At 39.4% G+C, this 23172-nt stretch overlaps 2 protein-coding genes and 1 pseudogene across 3 annotated transcripts; 2 read left to right on the top strand and 1 right to left on the bottom strand.

Annotated features, from left to right (window-relative positions):
* Nucleotides 1-623: 623 nt before the first annotated feature.
* On the bottom strand, nt 624-6734 carry tgfa (transforming growth factor, alpha). 2 transcript variants are annotated; one of them, XM_018685730.2, is made up of 8 exons: nt 6415-6734; nt 5739-5768; nt 5446-5619; nt 5124-5306; nt 3573-3687; nt 3346-3495; nt 3068-3159; nt 624-2379 (listed from the first exon to the last, which is right to left on the bottom strand). In XM_018685730.2, exons 1-8 carry the CDS (start codon nt 6452-6454, stop codon nt 2372-2374), a joined length of 792 nt encoding a protein of 263 aa, XP_018541246.1. In that variant the 5' UTR covers nt 6455-6734; the 3' UTR covers nt 624-2371. The 2 variants fall into 2 exon arrangements, with proteins under 2 accessions (XP_018541246.1, XP_018541247.1); XM_018685731.2 differs by lacking the exon at nt 5739-5768.
* A 2121-nt stretch (nt 6735-8855) lies between these two features.
* Nucleotides 8856-15978, top strand: slc2a11a (solute carrier family 2 member 11a). The gene is made up of 12 exons (XM_018685769.2): nt 8856-8952; nt 9412-9510; nt 10423-10583; nt 11214-11338; nt 11495-11624; nt 11703-11851; nt 12171-12358; nt 13015-13125; nt 13765-13866; nt 14477-14552; nt 14681-14808; nt 14932-15978. The coding sequence occupies exons 1-12, from the start codon at nt 8935-8937 to the stop codon at nt 15148-15150; spliced, it is 1506 nt and encodes a 501-aa protein (XP_018541285.1). The 5' UTR covers nt 8856-8934; the 3' UTR covers nt 15151-15978.
* An 871-nt stretch (nt 15979-16849) lies between these two features.
* On the top strand, nt 16850-23131 carry LOC108889357 (solute carrier family 2, facilitated glucose transporter member 11-like; annotated as a pseudogene).
* Nucleotides 23132-23172: the final 41 nt, after the last annotated feature.

Below are 23172 nucleotides of genomic sequence, written 5' to 3'. Positions count from 1 at the left end.
CCACAAGAGCTGCTTAATTCAAAGCTGGTTTAGTAGCTCAGCCAGACGGCTCTAAAGGGCTCCACAGAAATCCAATTGTGGACATAATGGGATTCCAAAACAAAAAACGAAGCTCCTCATGCCGAGAGCGAAAGGCAGGAGCAGAGGAGATGCAGCGCGCTGTGAGGGAAGACGTCAACCCAGTGACATACAATGGACATAAGCGACAAACAGGATGTATGCGGCGCAGTCTTTTTACGGCGAACAAATGCTTTAACATGAATAGGTAGAAATTCTGTGAACTCAAAAAGACAAATAAAAAAAAAAAACTGAATGGCAATATAGAAGAGGGCTGAAACATTTCCTTCAGCTATAAAAGCACTCAAGAGTTGGGCTCTTTGTTCAATTGTGCCTGAGGTTCAGGGTTTCATGTTGGCATTTCTGTGTCTTGAAATATTCAGTGCAAGAGAAAAATAGAAGAGCAGATTGTCAGAAAATCAGGGTATTTGTTGGGGGGGTTAAAAAAAAGGAAAGAGCTTGGGAAATGAAAAGAAGGTCACGCAATGAATCAAATAACAAGACTCCAGAGAGATCAAGAGAGAGTAATAATTCATAAGCACATAAATAAAAAAAAGACACCCACACATATTTGCATTTTTAATTCATCATTGGAAAACAAATGCAGATAACACTTTCCAAGTGTGACAACATAAGTCTGACAGAGTAAAGGGTCAATCAACATTGGGATGCCCTTTTCAGATGATTTTGTATTGACACAATATATACATACATACATATACATAGAATATTCCTGTGTGTTTTTGATATTTACATATCAATGTCGTAATAATAAACATTAACAGATATTCTGACTGTAAATATCATGACATACTGTAAACAAAGACAAGCATATCATCCCCTCAGAGTCTTTTGGCATATAAATACCATCACATTCATTTTATGGTGGATTTTTTTTTTCAAAGCATACTTTATATCCATGTCAGTTTTTGATAAATTTGTATTCCCTCACCACTTACTGTTCCAGTTTTTTCCAGAAAATCTTAAATATTCAGTTTTAAATCAACCTCCAGAGGCTTTTCTCACTTTAAAATGATTTAAATTCAAAGCAGAGACAATACTATAACACACCTGAATTAAAAAAGAAAGTATTTTTGTGTTGCCTCTTTAAAAACTACAAGCTGCGATTTAAGTGCATGCATGCTCAGGTGGATGAGTACAAACCATGTGCCTCTTCCCATAGGTGCTCATTCAGGCAAAGTTAGAAACAAGTGTATTTGGCATCTCTCATTATGTGGACGCTTTTTCAAAGTGACTACATTGTACAGTAAGAGCAGTGTTCTTTTTTTAAATAAACAGTGAGCAAGCTTGCAGAAAAGTGTAATTCTACAATAGTACCATTCAGGATGTGCATGTGTCAGTACGGTTATAGTTTGCAAATCAAAAAAACCTCTGTTCAAGTACAGCTCAGGAATAAGAAATAAAACTGAGAGATATTTTAGCTTCAGTAGCAATCATCAGTCATCAAGTCATTTTGAAATAACACCTGAATGATTATTTTCCATCAATACATATCAAAAACATATTGGAACGATTTTCAATTGCATCCTTTTTTTGTGTGATTATTAGTGGAAGTCCACGTATGTCCAGGGTTTTTAATCCTTTAGCAGTCAGTCCAGTTACAATTCCTACTCCTGTCAGGTGAAGTGAGTTCCCTCTTTAAAAACCAAGACACTAAAATGTTTTTAAAGCATCAGTTTCCACCACCTTAATTTCTTAAAAATGTCCTCTGTGCTTGTAAGAGTTCTGAAGAAAGTGAGCGATGATATTAAAAGACAAAAATAGGAATTGGGGTCTTCTGACTTAAAGTCAGTGAATTACTGTTGTCCCGCAGCCCAGAATAAACGTTCCTATTCAACATCCACACCGGATGATTAATGGCCTTGTGGACCATTTCTTATACTCTCTGGGCGAGCCGTAAACAGTAATCAGGACACACGGAGCTCTTCCCATGTTAAGATTTGGCAGCAGCTTCATCCTCGGAGCTTCACACAGACAGTAGCAGTTCTGCATGTATTTCCACAGAATCAAAGAGTGAAGAAAACATGGCCCTAGGTTGCTGCCACCCAAAGGTCCCAGTCAGTGTAAAAAAAAAAAAAAAAAAAAAAAGTCAGGTAACATTTAACCACCCACGTCAAGCAGGCCTACCTCAGCCACACTGAAGATAACGCTTCTTCACCTCTGGCCAGGATTGCTTGAGCAGAACATGTGAATACCACTTTGGATGAAATCCTGAGGGTTTTGCAGGCTGGAGAGATGAGGAAAACTAAACACGCCATGATGCAAACAGCTCATGTTCCAGCAACATGTCTTCTCAAACCACTGAAAGGATAAAAAATTAACAGGTAAGTTCTCTGTTTTCTATAAGGATTTCAAGATCTTTACACAATAAGGTTGGCCACATTATAAGTCTTTCTTATTGTCAAGAAATACGATAAAAAGGGATAAAAGAAAAAAACAAACAAAAAACATTGAAAGAACATCACATCACTGAGCCAGGACATTCCACTGAAAATGGCCACTGTAGTTTATTTTAAGTAAATCCCATATACAACGTCATGCTGCCATAAATACTCACTAGAGCAGCAAATGTGTATTCATCCACTACTGAAAATAGTCCCTCATAAATACACGATTTACTCCTGCTTGAGTAACATTTTTCTAAACAACTAAGTTGTTCTGCTGATTTAGGAAACTTGACAGGAAACTGGCTTTATGCTTGTTTGCACAGGTTTACGCTTACATTAGGAACAAATGGCTTGGTGCCACAAGCTGGAAAGAACAGGGATTGTTGAACTGAACGACATTTAGTTTTTTGCTGAAATGTTGAGTTCTTCAGTCTACCCATAGCAGTTTATGCAAAATACACTGGACTCTCCACATTCATACAATTCTTCACTTGTATCAACTATTGCTTATGCTTTAATTTCATTTATTAGTTTCTGGTGTTGCCAACAGCTGATAAGTAAAATCAAACACATTTTTAGACACAAGAAAAAAAGAAAAGTACCACTCTCAGATGGATAGTAGGATGCTCCGTGCTTCTCTGGGATGTAGTGCAGTGCGTGTCTCCGCCTGCGACAGTCCTGTCTCCACCAGCAACTGAACAAGAAAGAACTCAAATACTCAAAGTCTGGCATCAAGTCCATCATTTCATTTCTTAAATGAAAAAACCACTGTGTTATCCAAAAAACCGTGCAGTTCATCAGCTATGAACCCAGAAAATGGTACAAGGGATGGGGAGATTATTGTTTTAAGAAAATCTAATAAAATATGCTTGTTACTCACTGTAAAAGTGTACACAACACCATGATCAGAACACAGCCAATAACACACAACACCAGCACTGTGGCGACGGTCTGTTGTCTGTGATTAGTTGCTACCACAGCGAGCAGGTCGGCATGTTCACACCTCATCCCGACGAAGCCTGGATGACACCTGCAACATGGAGTCAAATTAGTCTAGCAAAGTATTGAATAATGTTGGCATTTTATATTTAAATGAGTATGACTTACACGCATGCAGGTGTCTCCTCTAATATCAGGAAGCGGCATGTGCCATGGAAGCAGAAATGGCGGTGGGAGTCTGGACAGTCATCGAAATGAGACCGAACAGCCGCAGCCACAAACTCTGTGGAGACATATGACGAGATACTGTTGACATTTTCAGAAAGACGTGTGTGTAGTTTCTGAAAATTCAGGCCAGCGTTTCAAATATTCCCCCTTGAAATCAATACAGTTTAACTCATTTTACTGCAGTTGGGTGGCCAGTTCTCTTTGAGAGCAAGGTATAAGGAGACATCGACTCATGATTAGGTGAATTACTTAAAGGACGGGAACCTTCTATCTTCAGAAGTCCTTTCAGTGCATGAATTCTTCCCTCAAGTACAATATCAAATGTAATTCAAGTGCCCTTAATCAGTGTAAAGAACACAGGTGAATATGATAAATCTAAAAATAGCCTAAGCTCGCAGAGACCTGAAACAACAACATGTTCTAAATCCTAAAGCTGACACCCACGCCACCACCGGCAGACTGAAGCCTTTTGTTCGCAGTTGCGTGTGGATTTGCGATGGCTTACATCTCTCGCTGTACCTGGGAGGGACAATTAGAGTCAGGAAAAGTCAATGAAAACTCCCAGCGAGACGCTTCAGACAAAAACCTCTGTCCATCAACCCGCATTAGGACTCAGGAGAGAGCACACCCCTGCAGGAACCCTAATTCTTCAGCAGAAATTAAAACCTTTATTGTGGCTTACTCTTTTTTTTATATAGCAACTATATCAGTTTTCACTCTGACAAACAAAACAACAGAACAGAAATATCTGATTAAATGAACCACCCAGACAAAACGGGACATTTTTTACACATAAGCTGTACAGTCAGACAAATTCCTACATAGCTGACTCAAACAAAAGTCAATGTTCCACGAGCGGCTGAAACAGATGCCACAGTGTGGCATTCAGGGTGGGAAGGAGGATGAACATCCAGACAGATAGCTGCATAACAGCCTTCGTCACACACTCCATTCCAACGGTAAATGGGCTTTTGGATTGCAGCCTACATGTATTGTCTCCTTCTTTCAGACTCTGTGAAAGCCCTCTGTTGTCCCTGAGGCATCTGCCTACCACCCCTCTCCCTTTCCATGTGATTTTGGCAGTCGGACGACATTGAGACCGAAACCAGCCTTTAGGGCAAGAAAGGTGCTTTTCACATAATAACCTGAATACTGTAGGTGCAGCTTCTGTGAAATTGCTGAATATACTGCACATAATCTTTAATTTACCACAACTGCTGCCCTCACTCATGCTAAGAGGATCAATTATCAGTGCGCGCCACTCTGTCTGCATAATGTTGATGCACTGCAGCTCAATAGGAAGCTTTACAGTGATGAGGACTCCTGCTGTGAAAGCAACGCTACAGTGAGAGTGGATCAAGGGCCGCAAAGGGGACAACTGGCACATTTTATCTGAAATACAGTGATTTTTTTTTTTTTTTTTTAATGAGATGGCTTGACAATGACCTTCAACTCTTCCATGCATCTTGGCACAACTGTACCAAATCTTACTTTTAACTGGGGGGATGCTAGTGGTCGTAGTTGCAGTAGTTGTGGCGGTGGTGCCTCTGCTGCTGGTTGTTGCAGAGCTGGTTGTTGATGTGTTTGGAGCTGCAGAGGAATTTGTGTCGATGGAAATGACAGCGTCAATAATCTGTGAATCGGTCTGCCCTGCTCCAAATGTAAAGAGGGAATCTGCAGAGAGGAAAACCAACAGCTGTTAACATGTCATTCAGCCTGATGTGTAGAATTACAGGCATAACAACTAATCCCTGAGGGAAAGTTATATCATATCCCCTACAGCTTCACATCATACGACTGCTCTGAGACTTACTTTTAACCACAGGGACATCACTTGTGGTTGTAATCGTTGTGGTGCTTGCGCTGCCAGTTGTTGCAGAGCTGCCCATGGAGGTGTTTGGAGCAGCGGTGGAGTTTGTATCGATGGAAATGCGAGCTTCAATGATTGTCGAATTGCTCGGCCCAGCTCCAAATGTAAAGAGTGAACCTGCAGAGAGGGAAAGCAAACATCTGTTAGAATATGATACGGCCCTAACGTGAAAAATTTGAGGAATAACAACAAATCCCTGCAGGAATATAATAGCAAAAAAATTACTGCAAACTCACCATTGAATACCACAGACATACTAAAAGTACCTATAGGAATATAAAAAATATATATTACTATACTGTGATCCGGATCACGCCCTTAAGAAAGCCAGGTGTCACATATCCTTCTATACAATAAGCAACCTGAGGGTTAGTCCCAGAAAACTTAAATCCGATATCGATGCTTCATTGAGTACCTGGTACCCAACAATAGTAACAGGGTCAAGCATCCACTAAAAGGATGAAACCAAAACACTATAAATACAGCAGCTCCTGTGAAGACATGCGATCACAACTATAGACTGAAACCAGCTCAGAAATAGTCGTTTGTTGTTGTAAAAAGTCAAAAGGAATATGGTCGTTTCCCACCCTTTATCTCTCACCATAAAATATATATAACACAGAAATCCATCAAAATAACACACACTTCTTAAAAAATACATTGAGAAACTTACTAAAGGCATACAACCAGGTGTCAGTGACACCACAGAGGATAAACAAGTTACAATGTAAACCACTGAATTAATGTTAAATATTAGAGTCAACAGAGAGCAGCACTGAGGAGCTCCACCTCACATTCAACTCTGTTAACTTCAATAATTAATCCCTAGATGTTATCAATACCTAAACTGACAAATCAGGATCAGATTTAGACTCAGGTAAAAGCCATTTTCGTGCTGAATCAGCTACTCACCGCTTATGAGAAAAATTGTATCCCAGAAAATCCGCGTCATCCTGACGACTCGAAGCCTAAACTGTGGTAACTTGACGGGCAGCTTCACTGAAATGCGGGCGTGCGTTGAGAAACCACATTAGTCATCAGTGTTGCAGACTCCAGGGCGAGGAGCAGCAGCAGCAGCAGCAGCGACCACCAGCACAGAAAACATTTAATCACACAGCAGCTCTGTCGACCGATGTCAAACACTAACATTAGTTCAGATGTAGCGGTGGATATGTGTGTTTTTTTTCTTCTTCTTTTCTCTTCTCCGGCTGGTTGAGCGACCGTTTAACTTCACTGTGATCAATTGAGGAAACTCGTGTAATCCTGTCAGAGGCTGACCAATTAGAGATAGAGAGGGAGGAGGAGGAGGAGGAAGGGGCATCGTCTCACTGTGTCCTCAATATGACTTCTTTTGTTTCTGTTTTTTGTTAATTGAATTTGTTTGGTGCACCTTAGCTTGTATCTTAATATTAAATTATTTATTTCTAGGTGATTTAAACCAAAAGAGAATGTGAATTTTCCTCCCATTTGCAAGACCTCCTGAAATGCACTGAATTATTTTAAGTAATACCTACTTACATTTAAATAGCATGTGAAATTCAGAGTATATAACGTAAATAAAATGACTTCTTCCCCCATTTTGAGATTTCAAGACGTCATAAGACGTGTGATTTTGAGATAAATAAATAAAACTGACTTAATTTACTCTGCTGAAAAAAGTTCACAGATTTAAATGTTTGTCTTTTTCACTTGGTTCTAAAATTAACATTTTTTTTCCTTGTTTGTTTATTTGTTTGTGGGGCCTAAGAATAGCTTTTCTGCTCCTTCTGTTCGTTCATCTGTCAAACAGTTTGGTCCAGAATGAGATATCTTGACAAACGTTGGCCAGATTCCCATGAAATTTGGTGTGGATATTCATGAGCTGCAAAGGACAATTTCCAATGGTTTGAAGTGATTTTTTGACTGTCTATAGTGCCACTGTGCCTTCAATCGGGTTCAGAAAAGCTGCCAAACTTCCCAGGAAAGTTCAGCAGTGAAAGGATTTTGGATAAACTCGAGTTTAGTCAGTTTAAACTGACTGGGAAATTGTGCAGTCTGTGCTTCCTTTACACTTGCTTTAGAACATCCCAATAATCCAAAATGTGTCTCCTCTCCTTTTTTATCTGTGGCCTTGTCACCTTTACTGCATTAAGGGAGAGAAATATCCCCTGAAGGGACAAATTCATATTAAACTTATTTACCTCTTCTTTTCCTTTCACACTCTCAGCTGATGATTGTGTGACAATATGTAAAATTGTAAAAATAAAAAAGTATCCGTGGGGATGTGTCTGTAGTCTTTTCACTGTCACCTGAAGCTCCAATGCAACTGAGATGATGATGTACCCTTTTTAATAATGTATGTAAACAATTCCTTTCATTCTACAATCAAACTGCCGTCTTTATCAACCACGTGTTTTCCTATCCACAGCTGAGTTGCTTGTTCTGATTTGTGGGGCACTGATCTGTCTCACTTTCACACACACACACACACACACACACACACACAGAGTGAGCATATTGGGAGGAAAACAACAGATTTCCATGTTATGGCAGCCTGCAACATTTCAAACCAGCACCATCTGCTGGACATGAACAGTTAGTTTGCTAAGGACACATGCTTTCATGAAACAAGATCATGAAGGTTCATGTAGTAAAATAATGTCCCAATAAATGGAAATATACCAACAAATATTAGAATAACTGAAAAAAATACTTGAACATAGGTAGATAAAAGACTGGATTACCAAGGTGAAGCAGCTTCTGCGAATATATATAGATATAGATATATACACACATAGACATGTATTTCATATGTCAGTGTTGCTTAAAAAACAGTATTTAAATGCACTTTATTTATTTAGAAAAATATATATTAATAAATATATTAATTCTCACGAGAGATAAATGTGCTAAAACTACACACTTCATTATTATTTTCATGAAATATAAACTGATCCGTTAGGAGATAAAGGACATTTGAACAATGTGCAGGTGAGTTTTCATGATTAAGATACTGAGAGTTGACGTTTCCTTTATTTATTTATTTATAAAGTGAAACCGCACGTGTCAGCACCACTCCTCTGTGGTTGATGGAAAACCTCACTAACCCCACTGCGCATGCGTTGTTGTTCTTAATTACTCACTGAATACAGTATGTTGCATTAATTCTTCTCACACTCTTGTCTCCGCAACACTTCCCTTCAGTAAATCATTGTTGTGTCGTTTGAAGAGTCCTGGTGAGACATCACCTCACTGTTTGATCACTTGTGCGTAACCGGCTGATTGCGCAACTTCAGCCAATCATAACAGGCCCTAACTGCGCCTCATGCACGCTTCAGGCGCGTGCTCGAGCTCTGGGGGATGGTCAGGAGGTGGGCTGACCTGTGAGAGACTCTCTTCTGTCGGACTTCATCAAGTGACTTTTTACCCTTTTACCACCACCTTCGATTAACAATGTCCAACACAGAAAAGGTAAATTACACTTTTCACTGAGTAATCCAGGCTCTGTTAGAGTTTAATTCCCTTGTGTTTTGAACTGTAGACTCGGGGAAACCCTGTCAGAAAATCTTCATTTGACCGTGTAGTTCTTATAAGTTCCATTTGACAATCTTTAGTTTTTTAATGGGATTTTACTTTTACACCTGATCTTGTATCGCTATCATGAGACAAAAACACTCGTGCCCAGCAACAAACTATGATGACTATTTGAGAGGAAATATCAGGTAGTGTTTGCAGGTGTCTTATTGTCAGATACTGCAGCTGTAATTCTGATTCTGTCTCTCCGGCTGCAGCTGTTTTGAAGCAGATAATAGATCTTGAGAAAACAAAGAAACAATCAGATCCATTACCTGACATGGTTTTGCACTTGATCAAATGTGAATGTACATATTGTCATGAAACCTACATATCTGCCTGTATCTCTTTGTACAGGGCAGTCCTGTGACACTGGTGCTGATGGTTGCTTCTGCAGCCATTGGAGGAACTCTTCAGTATGGCTACAACCTCGCCATAATGAATGCTCCTACAATTGTAAGTTCTTTGAGTCTTTACTTTGAACTTTCTGTTTGTGTCTGTGGCACCAGATTTCCCTCTGCTGCTGAGAGGTGATTACTCAGTGGAACATGTGTACATGTGGTATATTTATTTATTTATTTAAAGCCCTGGACAGGCTCAGAGGTGAGAGTTGAGAAGGCGTTAACAATGTCTAACAGTGTGGACACCTGGCTGCAAGTAAAGCAGTCTACAACAATCCTGTGATAAATTCTCCCTTTGCGGAGATCTGCAACAACAACACAATCTGCATCTCTCAAAATGATCATAAAGTTGTATTAGATTACATCAGTTGTAACCAGGTGTATGTAACAAACAGCCAGCTATGTAAGGCTGGCACTGTGGTAAATTAAAACCAGTGATACTTCTCTATATATGTGTATTTTGTGTTGCAGACCAGCATCAGTATTATTTTAACATTTGGGTCACAGTATAAATTGGCACAATCGGGAATTAGGCTACTTGTACCAGTGATTGGTCATTCTCATTGTAACACGTCCAGTTTTACTGAGCTGTGGGTGCAGGATCTTTCCTCAGTGTTTAATGAAACCAACAGCCGCTACACACTCATAAAAGATAAAAGTAGACAATATATCATTTTATATCGTTCAGAATAACAGTGGAATTGATTTGCTGAGGCTGTTGATTGACCCTGCAGGATTTAGAATCAAGCCTCTCTCTGTTACTGGAATAAATCAATAAATTAAAATCGTCAAAAGGCAGAAATCACAGCGAGGATCGCCACCAAAATATAAACAAACCAGCTAAGAAAGTATTGCACAAGCTCCTTTGGCGGAGGTAATAAGTGTCAGCTTTAATTGCTGCTCTGTTTGAGTGTGTGTGTGTGTTTGGTTACGATTTAATGGTAAACTGACTTGTCGTCTCTCACAGTTTATTCAGACCTTTATCAATGATACGTTCATGGAGCGCTGGGACATCCAGTTGGAGGACTACCAGGTGACGCTGGTCTGGACAATCATTGTCTCTATCTTCTCACTGGGAGGCTTTGCAGGGGCTCTTATTGCAGGACCTATGACTATACGCTTCGGGAGGTAACATATATATATATATATATATATATATATATATATATATATATATATATATATATACATATAATATACACAGAGGGTTAGAAATTAAGATTTTCTCTGCAACATGCCAAGAGGGAATGATCAACGTGTGGCACACAGGTATAAATGATTACTGTGGTTATTAATTTACATGTGTATGATTGATCAGTAACACACATGTGCAGAGATCAATGATATCACACTGCTTTTAAAGGATAATTCTGGATTTATTCAATTATATGTCTTATTGTTGACAAATTCCATAAAAAGACCAAAATCCAGGCTATTTGTTATTCTCCCAGTACTCTCCGACTTCCTTACCCTTGTCATGCTCGGCCCCAAGTCCACCGATACACATTGAGGATGTAAGAGAAAGTTACTGAAGTAGTAATAAATATTGCTTTTATTGGGACTATTTGCAGTCATGTCCATGTTCATTGTAATGAAGAAATATGTCACCCAGTTCAACGTTGCTGGATAACAAAGGAATAAGATATACAAGGCTTTGGTTACACAGATTGTTGGTGTGATCTTTTCATTGCTGGTTTGGGGATCATATAGGACAACAGTTATTAATCTGTTAATTTTGTTCTCTTTTCTCTCCAAAAGGAAGAAATGTCTGCTGTTGAACAACATTTTCCTCATGACTGGTGCAGTCTTAGCTGTGACAAGTAGAGCTGCCAAGTCTTTTGAGATGATCATTATTGCACGGGTGCTGGTTGGAATAAACGCTGGTATGATATACTGTATACTGTGTGTGTGTCTTCTGATACTGTCTTCTGTACTCGTCAGACTGAAGAGAACTGAACTAAACGGAGACATTAAGCAATAATAGACTCCATGGAAACTGCAACTTAATCTTCGCTGAAAAAACACGGTTTGTTTTGCAGGAATCAGCATGAACGTGCAACCCATGTACTTTGGAGAAAGCGCGCCAAAGCACCTGCGAGGGGCTATCTCATTGTCATCAGCTGTTTTTACAGCTTTTGGTGTTGTGTTAGGACAGGTGGTGGGACTCAGGTATGGGCAGTATGAAGTAAAAATGTGTGCTGTAGGTCTCAGAGAAATCTACTGTAACACTGGATTATTTATTTATAGAGAGATTTTGGGCAGCGAGTCGTGTTGGCAGTACCTTCTCGCCAGTAACGCCATTCCCGGCCTCATTCAGCTCCTGACCCTGCCGTGGTTCCCAGAAAGCCCCAGATACCTGCTCATCGACAGGGGGGACAAGGAGGCTTGTATTAACGGTGGGTACTGTGATACATCAACCAGTGGTAGAAAGTAATCAGATACATTTACATTTACAGGACAAATTTAAGGTACTTAATAGAGTATCTCAGTTTTATATTTCTGTGTATTAGCCTTCTACTCCACCATATTTCAGAGGGAAATAATGTTTTTATCTGACAGCTGCAGTTACTGGTTAAACACAAAAAAAACACGATAAGCCGATGGTGTAAAAAAGATATAGAAACATACAGTATTTATAATGATAATAATTCAGCAGACTTTCAACAGAACAGATCATTCTCAGGTGGTAAAGTTGTTTGTTTTTGTCCCGGTCAGCTCTGAGACGTCTCCGTGGCTGTGAGGTCCAGAGCAGCGAGCTGGATGAGATCCTGCAGGAACAGGCTGAAACCAAAGGCATGAGGCCCAAACGACCCTGGGAGCTGTTCACTGATCGATCTGTGCGCTGGCAGCTCATCACCGTCATGGTCATCAGCAGCGCCATGCAGCTCTGTGGCAATGACTCGGTAAGAAGAACTGGCATTAATGTCACGATTAGAGATATTTTTTACAGCGTGTGTTGTCTCTCTTGGTGTGTAGTCGGGTCTCTCCATAGAAAATAATGTTATGTAACACGAGGATCAGTGTTACTGATACTGACCTACAGTAACAGTATCAGATGTTTCCTCCTCCTATGTCCAACAGCAGATTAGAAATTTGAGATGATCCATCAGCGGTTTGTGCCGTGTCTGGGTTTCTTTACGTTGCTGCAGATCATATCAATAATGCATACTGGTGATGGAGCATCATTCCTCATTATAATACACAGTGAATGACATGTAAAGGCAGCTTATGGATTCAAATGTGCAATATGAAGTAAAGGACTAATGGGCTTTGTTTTTTATTGATGTCTTTTGTTTCTTTTTTCACATATGAGCATTAATAACAGGTCTAGACTGATTTTCAGAGCTGCATCCAGTTGCCTTCTCATCAGAAAATGCTGACTAAATACCTCCTGTGTTTCAAGGCTTTTAACCACATGCTTGGCAGGTTTAGAGAGGGGACTGGGTATTAACACAATTACTCCATGTACAAAATGCTTAATCAGCTTAGCAACAGTTGAAACACTTGTAATGATGCTCTGCAGTATTCTCATGTCTTCCTATGTTTCTCTTTCTTCCAGATTTACTTCTATGCATCATATGTGTTTAAAGAGGCCGGAATAGCAGATGATAAAATCCAGTATGTCACCATTGGCACCGGTACATGTGAATTCACAGCCTGTATAATGTGTGTAAGTATCCGTCATTACAGCGCATGTTATGTAACCGGCTGGAGGCAAAGAGAGACTGCTGTTTGCATTCTTCTCAAAGATTACACAGCATAGTTTCTGTGTGAGAATACTAGTATGTGGTTGACATAATCATGTGCTCTGTATATACAGTATTATGTAGAATGACATTTGTTAAATGCAAGGACACTAGTTCAAGAGGGGGGAGGACAATAAAGTATATATTGCATCATATGAGCAGTACAATGCCAGTTTTATATTTCTTTGTTGAGAACATTTATGCACAACGTTACAGTAACACCTTTTACAGTTCATGAATATCTTTGCACGGGTTTTATAGTAGATAATAAGTCACTAAAGAAGAAGAAGATGTCTGAGGAAGAGTGTGATATTTTTTTGAAATACATGCAAAGATAAGCACCACTTTTGTGTCCGTATGGTAAATATGAGGCTACAGGCAGGAAACAGTTAGCTTAGCTTAGCATAAAGACTATAAACAGGTGGAAATCCAAACACATTCAGAGTGCATATACTGTACATAATATTGGCTATTAATTCATTAACAGCATGTTATCGTATGTCTCTTAATGTAAATTCAGTACAAGAGCAGAGTATAATGCACATACTTTTAATATTTTTCAGAACCTGTTGATTGAGCGCAAAGGTCGGAGGTTCATGCTGATGGGGGGGTTCATCCTCATGACCATCTGGGCTGTTGTCTTCACAATCGCTCTGTCGTTTGAGGTATTACAGACCACTCGAACTTTTTCAACGTATGTATCTTCAATATTCAAATTAACAGTGAATATGTACTGATTTGGGGGGATAATTATGTGAGTATTTAGTAAGTTACTGGGTAATTATGGTAGAGCTGTCTGGTTAGGGTTAGAGGTCAGTTGCTGGGCAAACATTACAAAACTTCACAGTCACAAACAGGAGGAAGCTTTCAGGTTTTTGTCCATTTGACTGAAAATCTGAAATTCTTATCACCCATTTTGTGTCACGCCCACTTGTACATCAAGTGAAAACACAGTGCTGTTGTATAAAGGAATGTACTCAGACATTGTCCACTAGGAGGCATCGTGAGTCAACATTCAGGCCTTAGTTGATGTCTGGGGGAAAATACTTGATGGAGGTGACAGGAGGATGATTTAAGATGTTTCACAGTTTGATTTCACCCCAGCAGAACAGATTCTTGTTCCAGTTACTCAAAGGGTTTATACAATAATGTTAAACAGGTACACTGACTAAAACACTTACCACATACCTATGGTCAGTCTATGAGATATCAGAGAGTCAGAACATCTGGTCTGGTTTATATTCTTCTTGCTTTCCTCCCCTTATATGCAAACAGCACTATATATCCTGGATGCCATACCTGAGCATGGCCTGCATCTTCACCTACATCCTCAGCTTTGGCATGGGACCAGGTCAGTTAAATATGTGCTTGTATCATGATTTCACATCAGACAAGACTCACACAATGTCTCAAGGTGAAATCTGAAATGTAAAATATTTATTTGGGTTGATTTGAGTTGAATGAGCTCTCGCTCCTCAGCTGGAGTGACCGGCGTTCTGCCCACAGAGATCTTCAACCAGACCGCTCGGCCTGCAGCCTACATGATCGCTGGCTCCATGATGTGGCTCAACCTTTTCATCATTGGAATGATCTTCCCATTTCTAGTGGTCAGTCTGTCAGACCATGTCCATTCATACACAATCCACTCATCAGCATCTGTACATCTATACAAATTAATGTTTCAAGTCATTCCTAATACTCTACACATACACCTTATGTTTCCTTCACAGAGTGAGCTGAGTGAGTACTGCTTCGTGCCTTTCGGAGCCGTCTGCCTGTTGTCTGCGCTCTACGTCGGCATGTTTCTGCCTGAAACCAAGGGGAAGTCTCTGTCAGTCATCACAAGTGAATTCCACACGCTCAACTTCAAAGGCCAGGACAGAAAGCGTACATCTCAGACTCAAGCTCAGTATCAGCTGGGTGAAGTGTGTCATTCCACAGCCTTGTAGACTGACTCTTTCTCCTGAGACAGAGTCACATTCATTGTGTGCCTCACATTGACCTGCCCTGTTGGAAAAGGAAGAAGTCATGTGCAGTCTGACAGTTACAGGAGAATGTTCACTTTTATATCACTGAAAGCAACTTTATCTGGAGCGTGTTTTCTTTAAAGGATTTAAAGAAATTACCTTCACATGTATACACTTTTATTTTGCTACTCTGTCACTGATTAATATGAAATACAAGTAATTATGGTACATTCAGCTAACTCTATTGCAGAAAAGAAATCATCTGGTGAATAGAAATAAATTGAAAATTGACTGCATGTGTCTGCTGGAGCACCTGTTGTCACCATTGCTGAGAAAACCCTCTAAAACACATCTGACATTTATTTATAAAGGTGTTTTCAGGTAGAGAATGACCATTTTAGCCTAGTAAATAAACAGTAATGCATTTTGCAAAGAGCAGTCCTTGCCTTAGCCTCTGTTTCGTTAGGTCAAAGGTCAGAGTAAGCTGTACACAGGCCTTTCTACAGGGAACTGTACTTTTTCCGGTGTGGACCTTGAAGAGAATGTACAGTATTTTCACAGAGGCAAACACATGCATTAATGTTAATTTGCACCTTATTAATTTACACTGTACATGCATTGTGCACACTTCATTCATGAAAATGGTCTATGATCCTGAGCATTAATGCTGTCTTTTGTAAAGAGTGAAATTAGTGACCCACTGTTAAGTGTTTATGTTGACTATGAAAGTCATTATTTTGTTGTTTTTACAGTCTGGAGCAGAACAAATAAAGTATTTCCCATTAACACAGTTTTTTAAATTTGTGATTTTTGATGTACATCATCAAAATGTCCCTTTCAGACAAAATACAGCAAAGACATACCCTCACATTATGTAATGGGAAACCAAATTTGTCTGACGAACACCTGGTAACAAGTGACTGTAAAGCTATTTTCTAGTCTTTTGCACTGATTGACACAGCTACACATTCAAACCAGAAGGTCACCACAATTATTTTTCATTTGATATAATGATTATGATGAGGATAAGATAAGTGTGACTTTTTACATGCCAGTTCTCATTTTAGGATAGATTGAAGATCCCTTAACAGACAACAGGAGTGGACATATTTGGGTGAGAGCAACAGGAACAGGAAGATCGGAAGTTGACAAAAAAGGATATCATTAAAATGATATTGACAATATTTCTATTTGATGTAATGGTGCGACCATAGAAAAGTGTGACTCCTGCACCTGAGCCATTTATCATCAGTATAATGATGGAACAAACAGATACAGTGTCACATATTTCAGATGGGATCACTTTATTTTTCTACCACTGTTATATTTCTTTTTATTATATTTTATTTCTCTTTAGGTAAGTGCTTCTGATATTATTTATACTACACCAATTCTTTGTACCTCAGACTTTTAAAATTAGTATTTAAATGCAGTTTACATTGCAGTTAACTTGAAACTTGTTACAGAGGCTGCGTTGATACATCATCTGGGTTATTTTTTCAGAGTTTATAAAACTCATCCCCTGCTCAGTGGAGCTGCTCTTTAATGTACACATGTACTGCGTTGATATAGGATTAATGATGTACAGTACAAACTCAATGTGAGCTTTGTTTTGTTTTTTTAAGCCACCTCCCTCTCAGATTAAGATAATGTCTAACCAGTAGAGACAGAGTTACTGGCAGGACATGTTCCACCACAGCCAGAGGAATAACCGAACCGGCCAGGTTTAATCCAGTGCAGCGTTTGTCCATCCCTATCACTCACGTCAAAACATGACGATCTTGCTCTAATAACATGAATGAACAACTAAAGTCTATTGATGTGTAACTTCAGGCGGCATCCTTCATATATGCTTGCTGTGACGCTCTTTCTTTCCAGCATCCACAGAGCCAGAGCGAAATCATGGAGAGTGCATCAAAAAAGGTGGGTGACTGTTGTTACATTACAGCACTGTTTGTGTATTCTCACTTTTCAATACTTGATTTAAAAATGTTCACTTATGCAATACACAGTTTGGGGAACATTTTATTGTGCTCAGAGAATGGACGCAATAGAAGTAAAGATATTCAATAATTTGTCAACATTTAGAAGAAGAAAAAAAAAAAATACTGCAGATGTAAGCAAAAATGAAAAAAAATGCGATTTTCTCAACTTGCTTTTTTTCCTTCTCTCTTTTAAATTGCAGCAGGTTGGGCTCTGCATATAACTTTACAATAATTATCAATTTCAAATATTTTTACTTTTTATAAGTCAATAGTCAGTGATGAACTAATATTAAGAAAAACATTTTAATGAAACAGAAAATGTTTCTACTTCTACTATAGTTAAAGGGTGTGAGATATGTGCCTGTAAAATGTCTAATGCTAAAAAATAAAACTGGGCTCAATGTAGCTCAATGTAATTTGTTTGGACTGTTTTCACTGCAAGCTATTTCTGATCAAAGGAACAGTCGTGCTTTGCCTCAAAAATGAAAATGTATTCACTTCCAAGCTACCTACATGGCTAAATATTAGTGCAGGGTTGGTCAGGGAAGATACGTTTTTCATCTTAAGTGAACATAACTAATAATTTGTTGTTATTTTGTGCAACAAAATATGAACTGGGCTGCTGTGTGGGCTTAGTCTTAGAGATAGGGAGAGGAGGGAGCTCAGATTAGAGCCACTGCTCTGTCGTGTCGAAAGGAGCCAGCTGAGGTGGTTTGGGCATCTGGTGCCTCCTGGGCAGCTTTTGGAGGGGACTCCAGGGGAGACCCAGAACTCATTGGAGGGGTTCCATATCTCATCTGGCCTGGGAACACCTTGGGATGTCTGGAACACCTCGGATAAGAGGAAGAAAATGATGATGATTAAAATATGAATTTGGGAGGAGTCCAAGTGTTCTCCTTTAAATACTTGCAGGGACAATTTTTTACATTTTTACAATGCATGATAACCCCACATGAATCCCAGCTGAGCTCTGCACAGCTGCAACTCGTGCAGGTCTAATCAGCAACTTAACTGAAAACAGCTGTGTTGGTGTGCAGGGGCTTTGATCTCTAATTACACTGAGAGAGGTCAGGTAAATGTTGTCGAGTGAAGAAGAGTTATAAAGAAGCAAATATATGAAAACTGAGTACATCAAAACTTGAGTAATGTACTTCAGGTAATGTAACTTTCTACCACTGAGTACAGGTGAAGCATTTATATAGCACATTTATTACGTAAATTAAGTAATTTATTAATAACATGAAAATAGAAAATTTTAGAAAAGCTTTTTTAAAATGTACTTTTATTTTTTTTAAACAACAAATTCTATTAAAAAAAAGAAGATATCATAGATTTAGTTGCAAGAGCGACAAGAGTTTTAAACAATTTCTAACCTTTGTGTGTCTGCACTTATGACAAGAGGGTGAAGGTTGAGGTTAAACAAACATATGTAACAGGCAGGACTGTTGAGTGCACAGTGTGACGTCATACTAAGCATCATGCAGGTTAATACATGTGGTAGTCATGGATGTCATTTATAATCATTAAACACATGTCAGGGCCCATGTCAGTGAACCATTAAGGGAATTAGCACACACCAGCTACCCTCTCCTATACTATCTAATTGCTGTTCAGAGAAAAGACAAGATAATTCATGTATATGTGATTCCCACTTCACATTTCAGCTGCAATACTGGAGGCTGTATGTGCTATCGATGGTGTTGGGAATAGGCGGATCGTTTCAGTATGGGATTCAAGTGTCTGTCATTGCCTCTCCAGCTGTGGTAAGATTTCAGAAGACGTTGTGCTTTAATTATGTCTTAATGGGGGTTTTGTCAGTGCAGTGCACCACAGTGGTATGTTTCCTACTGCACAGAAATGACATGTAGCACTGCATTCTCCTCACCACAGTAGTAAAATATATTCTTATATACATGGTGCTCACTGTCGCAGGATGATGAATGTTAAAGTGACACAAGCAGAGAAAACCTCTCTGACCTCTCTGCAGCACGTTCAGAATTTTGTGAACTACACGTGGATGTTGAGGTACCAAGGTCCAGTGGACAAATTGGCCAATCAGCTCATCTGGTCCTTCATTGTGGCTGTGCTAAGTCTGGGAGCCTGGGCCGGGGCTATTCACAGCGGCAGCCTTCCTGTCACATACGGCCGGTGAGACGCACACACAGTCATTATAGGTGTGTTATCTACAGCATATCTGCGGGGTTAGACAGGGTTGTTAATAAACAGCAAACACTCAACAGTTATTTGCTGACGTGTTTTTTTCAGAACTCACTGACCTGCCACACATCTGTTTCAGAGCCAAAAGAACCATGGGAGAAATAACAACATGAACTTTTTGCCCTGACTTTTTCAGCCACAAAGGTTGAAGAAACAGTCCAAAACCACAAGTTATCATTTTTACACATCAGTTTCTGTACATATTAACACATTTGTGCTAAGCTAAGCTAATTGTCATGCTATATAGATGTGGATTTTAAAGGCTGACATGGGTAAAACCTGAAAGACATGTGTAAAACTCTGTGTAACCTTGACTAACTTCAGCTCCTCAGTAACATTTGTATGAACTTATCCTTGATACATTTATGTGTTTAATACCTTATTTACCAGAAAGGGTGAAAGAGCGTATTGTTCCACAGACACCATTCTTGTAGCACTGGAAGTTGAGATTAACTGTGTTCAAGGCCATGGGAGAGTTCATTACAATCTATTCTTTCAATGTGCGATTGTCTCTGTGCTTCTTTGTTAGACTCAACAGGTGCACAAGCTTTGTCCTTTCAGCTGAAATAGATTGACTCTGTTATACTCAATTATTGTACAACATTTTATTAAATATGCAAAAAACAACTTCTTGATGAATTATTATTATAATAATAATTATATTATCCTAGAATTAATGGTGTATCTTCTGACTCTTCAGGAAAAAAGCTCTCTTGTTCAACAACATTGTGGCAATTGTCGCTGCTCTGCTCATGGTCTTCAGTCGCATGGCCAAATCTTTTGAGATGATCTTGCTGGGCAGATTTCTCTACGGATACAATGTCGGTATGTTCTGATGATGTGTAATGTGTGTTGTTTTTTTATCTTCTACTTTTTGTCAGGCTATTATGTTTTGTTTTTTTCATGTTGTCTTTCTCCACAGGTCTTGGCCTGAGTGTTCACCTCATGTATCTCGGAGAGAGTTCGCCAAAGAAACTCAGAGGTTTCCTGACTCTCACCAGCTCAATCTTCATCGGTTTTGGGAAAGTTATGGGTCAAATAATTGGCATCAAGTAAGAAATGTCTGTTAGCACATAACACATAAAATGAATAATATTTATAACCAAAAAACAAACTTCAAGTTAAAATGAATTTTAAGTGTAGATCTACAGTGTCGTCCTTTTTCCTTCTTCGCTCCCGATGTAAGTTTCTTTCCAACTCATCACTTGTTTACCCTCTGTTTAGGGAGATAATGGGAACAGAAGAAATGTGGCCTTATCTCTTGGCTGTCAGTGGCATTCCTGCCATCCTGCAGTTTGTGACGCTGCTTTTCTTCCCCAGAGGCACCTCGATACCTTTATATTGACAAAGGGGACACTGAAGGCAGCGTAAGAGGTGAGTGGACGATGGGAGGGAATCCTGAGGGAAAGGTTTCCAAAGCATTATTTCCAAATTAACAGTGAGACAAATATGTGATTTGATTGAGGCAGTCTAATGACCTGTGTGGTTGTGGTCAGATTTGTAAACGATGAAACAAACTTTTATCCATGTTATTATAGCAGAAAGTTTATCTTGTGTCCCAGATTAACTCACAGTTTGCGTGCATTATGTGTACCAGCCCTGCAGTGGCTGTGGCAGGAGGATGACTTAAAGGTGGAGCTGGACGACATGCAGAAAGGAGAGAGAGCGCTCACAGGGAGAGAAGGCGAAGACTGTGAAGGACGTCCTGACCTCTCGCTGTGTGAGGTGGCAGCTGCTGACTCTGGCCATCCCCTGTGCTGGTGTTCAGTTCTGCGGCATCAACGCTGTGCGTTCATTTCACCCTTTGTACCACAAAGAAAATATACATCATAATCACATACACATGGTCCAGTTTTACCTTCATGCAGGTCATCTAGTTATGTTCTCTCGTTCAGCTGTACTTCTATGCCTTTGACATCTTCCGTGAGTCAGGAGTGCCAGAGGACCAGATGCATTACTTGGCCATTGGCATCGGAGCAACAGAGCTCATCACCATATCCCTGTGTGTAAGTATTTCTTTAAAGAGAAGTGAAACAGTGGAACACACCACAGCTGAGGTCTAACAAGGCCTCTGTCCTCTGTGGAGTCTAAAAATCTGGATTTAAAGTGTGGATGCCCAAGCTATCACAGGTTGATTGTGAAAATAATATTCAGTACTTCAGTATACTCAGCAATATTCACTCACACTACATAAACATGTGATATAAATAAAAAATAAAAGAGGGTAAAAATGGGAAAATCTCAGAATTTTAGGAAAACCTTTTTATTTCCTATTTCTACTCACAGTCACTAGGATAGGATAGGTGTCAGAGGGCAGATTGATTTGTATGTTGGGACTGGAAATATAATAAATAGAAAGACAGAAAGAATAATGCACTGAGTCCTGTTGTGATAAAGAACTAAACACACAGCTGCTGTCTCTCAGTCTTTCCTGATAGATCGTGCTGGCAGAAAGAAGCTGATGGGCTACGGGTATTTATTGATGGGTGTCACCATGATTCTACTGACTGTCACGCTGTCCATCAAGGTGACTGTACCCAAACGCTTTGCTCACCTCCTCCCCTCAGTCTTGTAGAGATAAAAATCTAAATTCTCATGTATTCATGCAGGATCTGAACTCCTGGATCCCGTATGTGAACATCGCCCTGATCTTTTGTGTCATCTGCATTTATGGACTTGGACCTTGTGAGTTTTCTGTTGCTTGTCCACCTCTCAAATAAAAAAAACATTGATATTAGTCACTTGAACATGATCAAGCTTATAGTTTTGATTGCCTTTTTAAAAACAGTGTTTAATCTCCTCTCAGCTGGAGTGTCCATGGCTCTTCCTGCTGACCTCTTCCTACAAGCCTGGCGTCCTTCTGCTTATGTCATCAGTGGGACGATCAACTGGCTGGGCATGTTCGTTGTGGGGATGTTATTCGGCTATATAGTGGTGAGAGATCAGCTGTGCATCGTATCGTTATCTACAGTAAACTACATATCATGCTGTTCATTTATCACAACCTGTTTTTGTGTGTTTCCATGCAGGATGAACTTGGGCAGTTCTGCTTCCTGATTTTCGTGACTTACTCCATTTTCAGTGCAGTGTTTATGATTTATTTTGTCCCAGAGACCAAAGGAAAAACAATGGTTGAGATTATGGAAGAATTCAACAAACTGAATTACAAAAACAGTGGAATCGACATTGAAAAGACAGACATTACCCTTGCAACTAAATTATAACCTTTTTTTATTTATATTGTTTATTTATAATTTCTGTCATTTTTTTGTAAACTTTTAAGAATAAATTAGTAATTTTAAAATTAAATGCTAAACTACATGTATTTCAGGGAACATGTATGCATATATGCTTTTAACATAACCATCTAACACCTGAGATATTTTAAGCAGATCACATACACTCAACGAGCACTTAATTAGGAACACCTGTACACCTGCTTCATGCAGTATCCAGTCCAGTTACACAGCAGCAGCACGGTGCTTCAGGAGCTTCAGTCAATGTTCACATCAAACATCAGGATTGAGCTTTTGCTCAGAATAGTGTGGAAAACAAAAAACATCAAAGAGGATGTCACCATCTTCTGATGGCTACTTCCAGCATGAAAAATGAACCCTGTCACAGAAGTCATCTCACTGTGCTTCAGCAACTTCCTGAGTCACCAGATCTGAATCCAGTAGAACACCGTTGAGATGCTGAACAGGTTCAGAATAAAATGCTTGGTGAGAGGACACAGACTGCTACCATTTTGCATTGTTGGTATGAACGTGTGAAAGAGTATAAACCAGACAGATGTTTCAGT

The sequence above is a fragment of the Lates calcarifer genome, linkage group LG12, assembly GCF_001640805.2.
Source record: "Lates calcarifer isolate ASB-BC8 linkage group LG12, TLL_Latcal_v3, whole genome shotgun sequence".
In the NCBI taxonomy this organism is placed as follows: Eukaryota; Metazoa; Chordata; class Actinopteri; family Centropomidae; genus Lates; species Lates calcarifer.
This window is presented reverse-complemented; position numbering and strand designations above follow the sequence as displayed.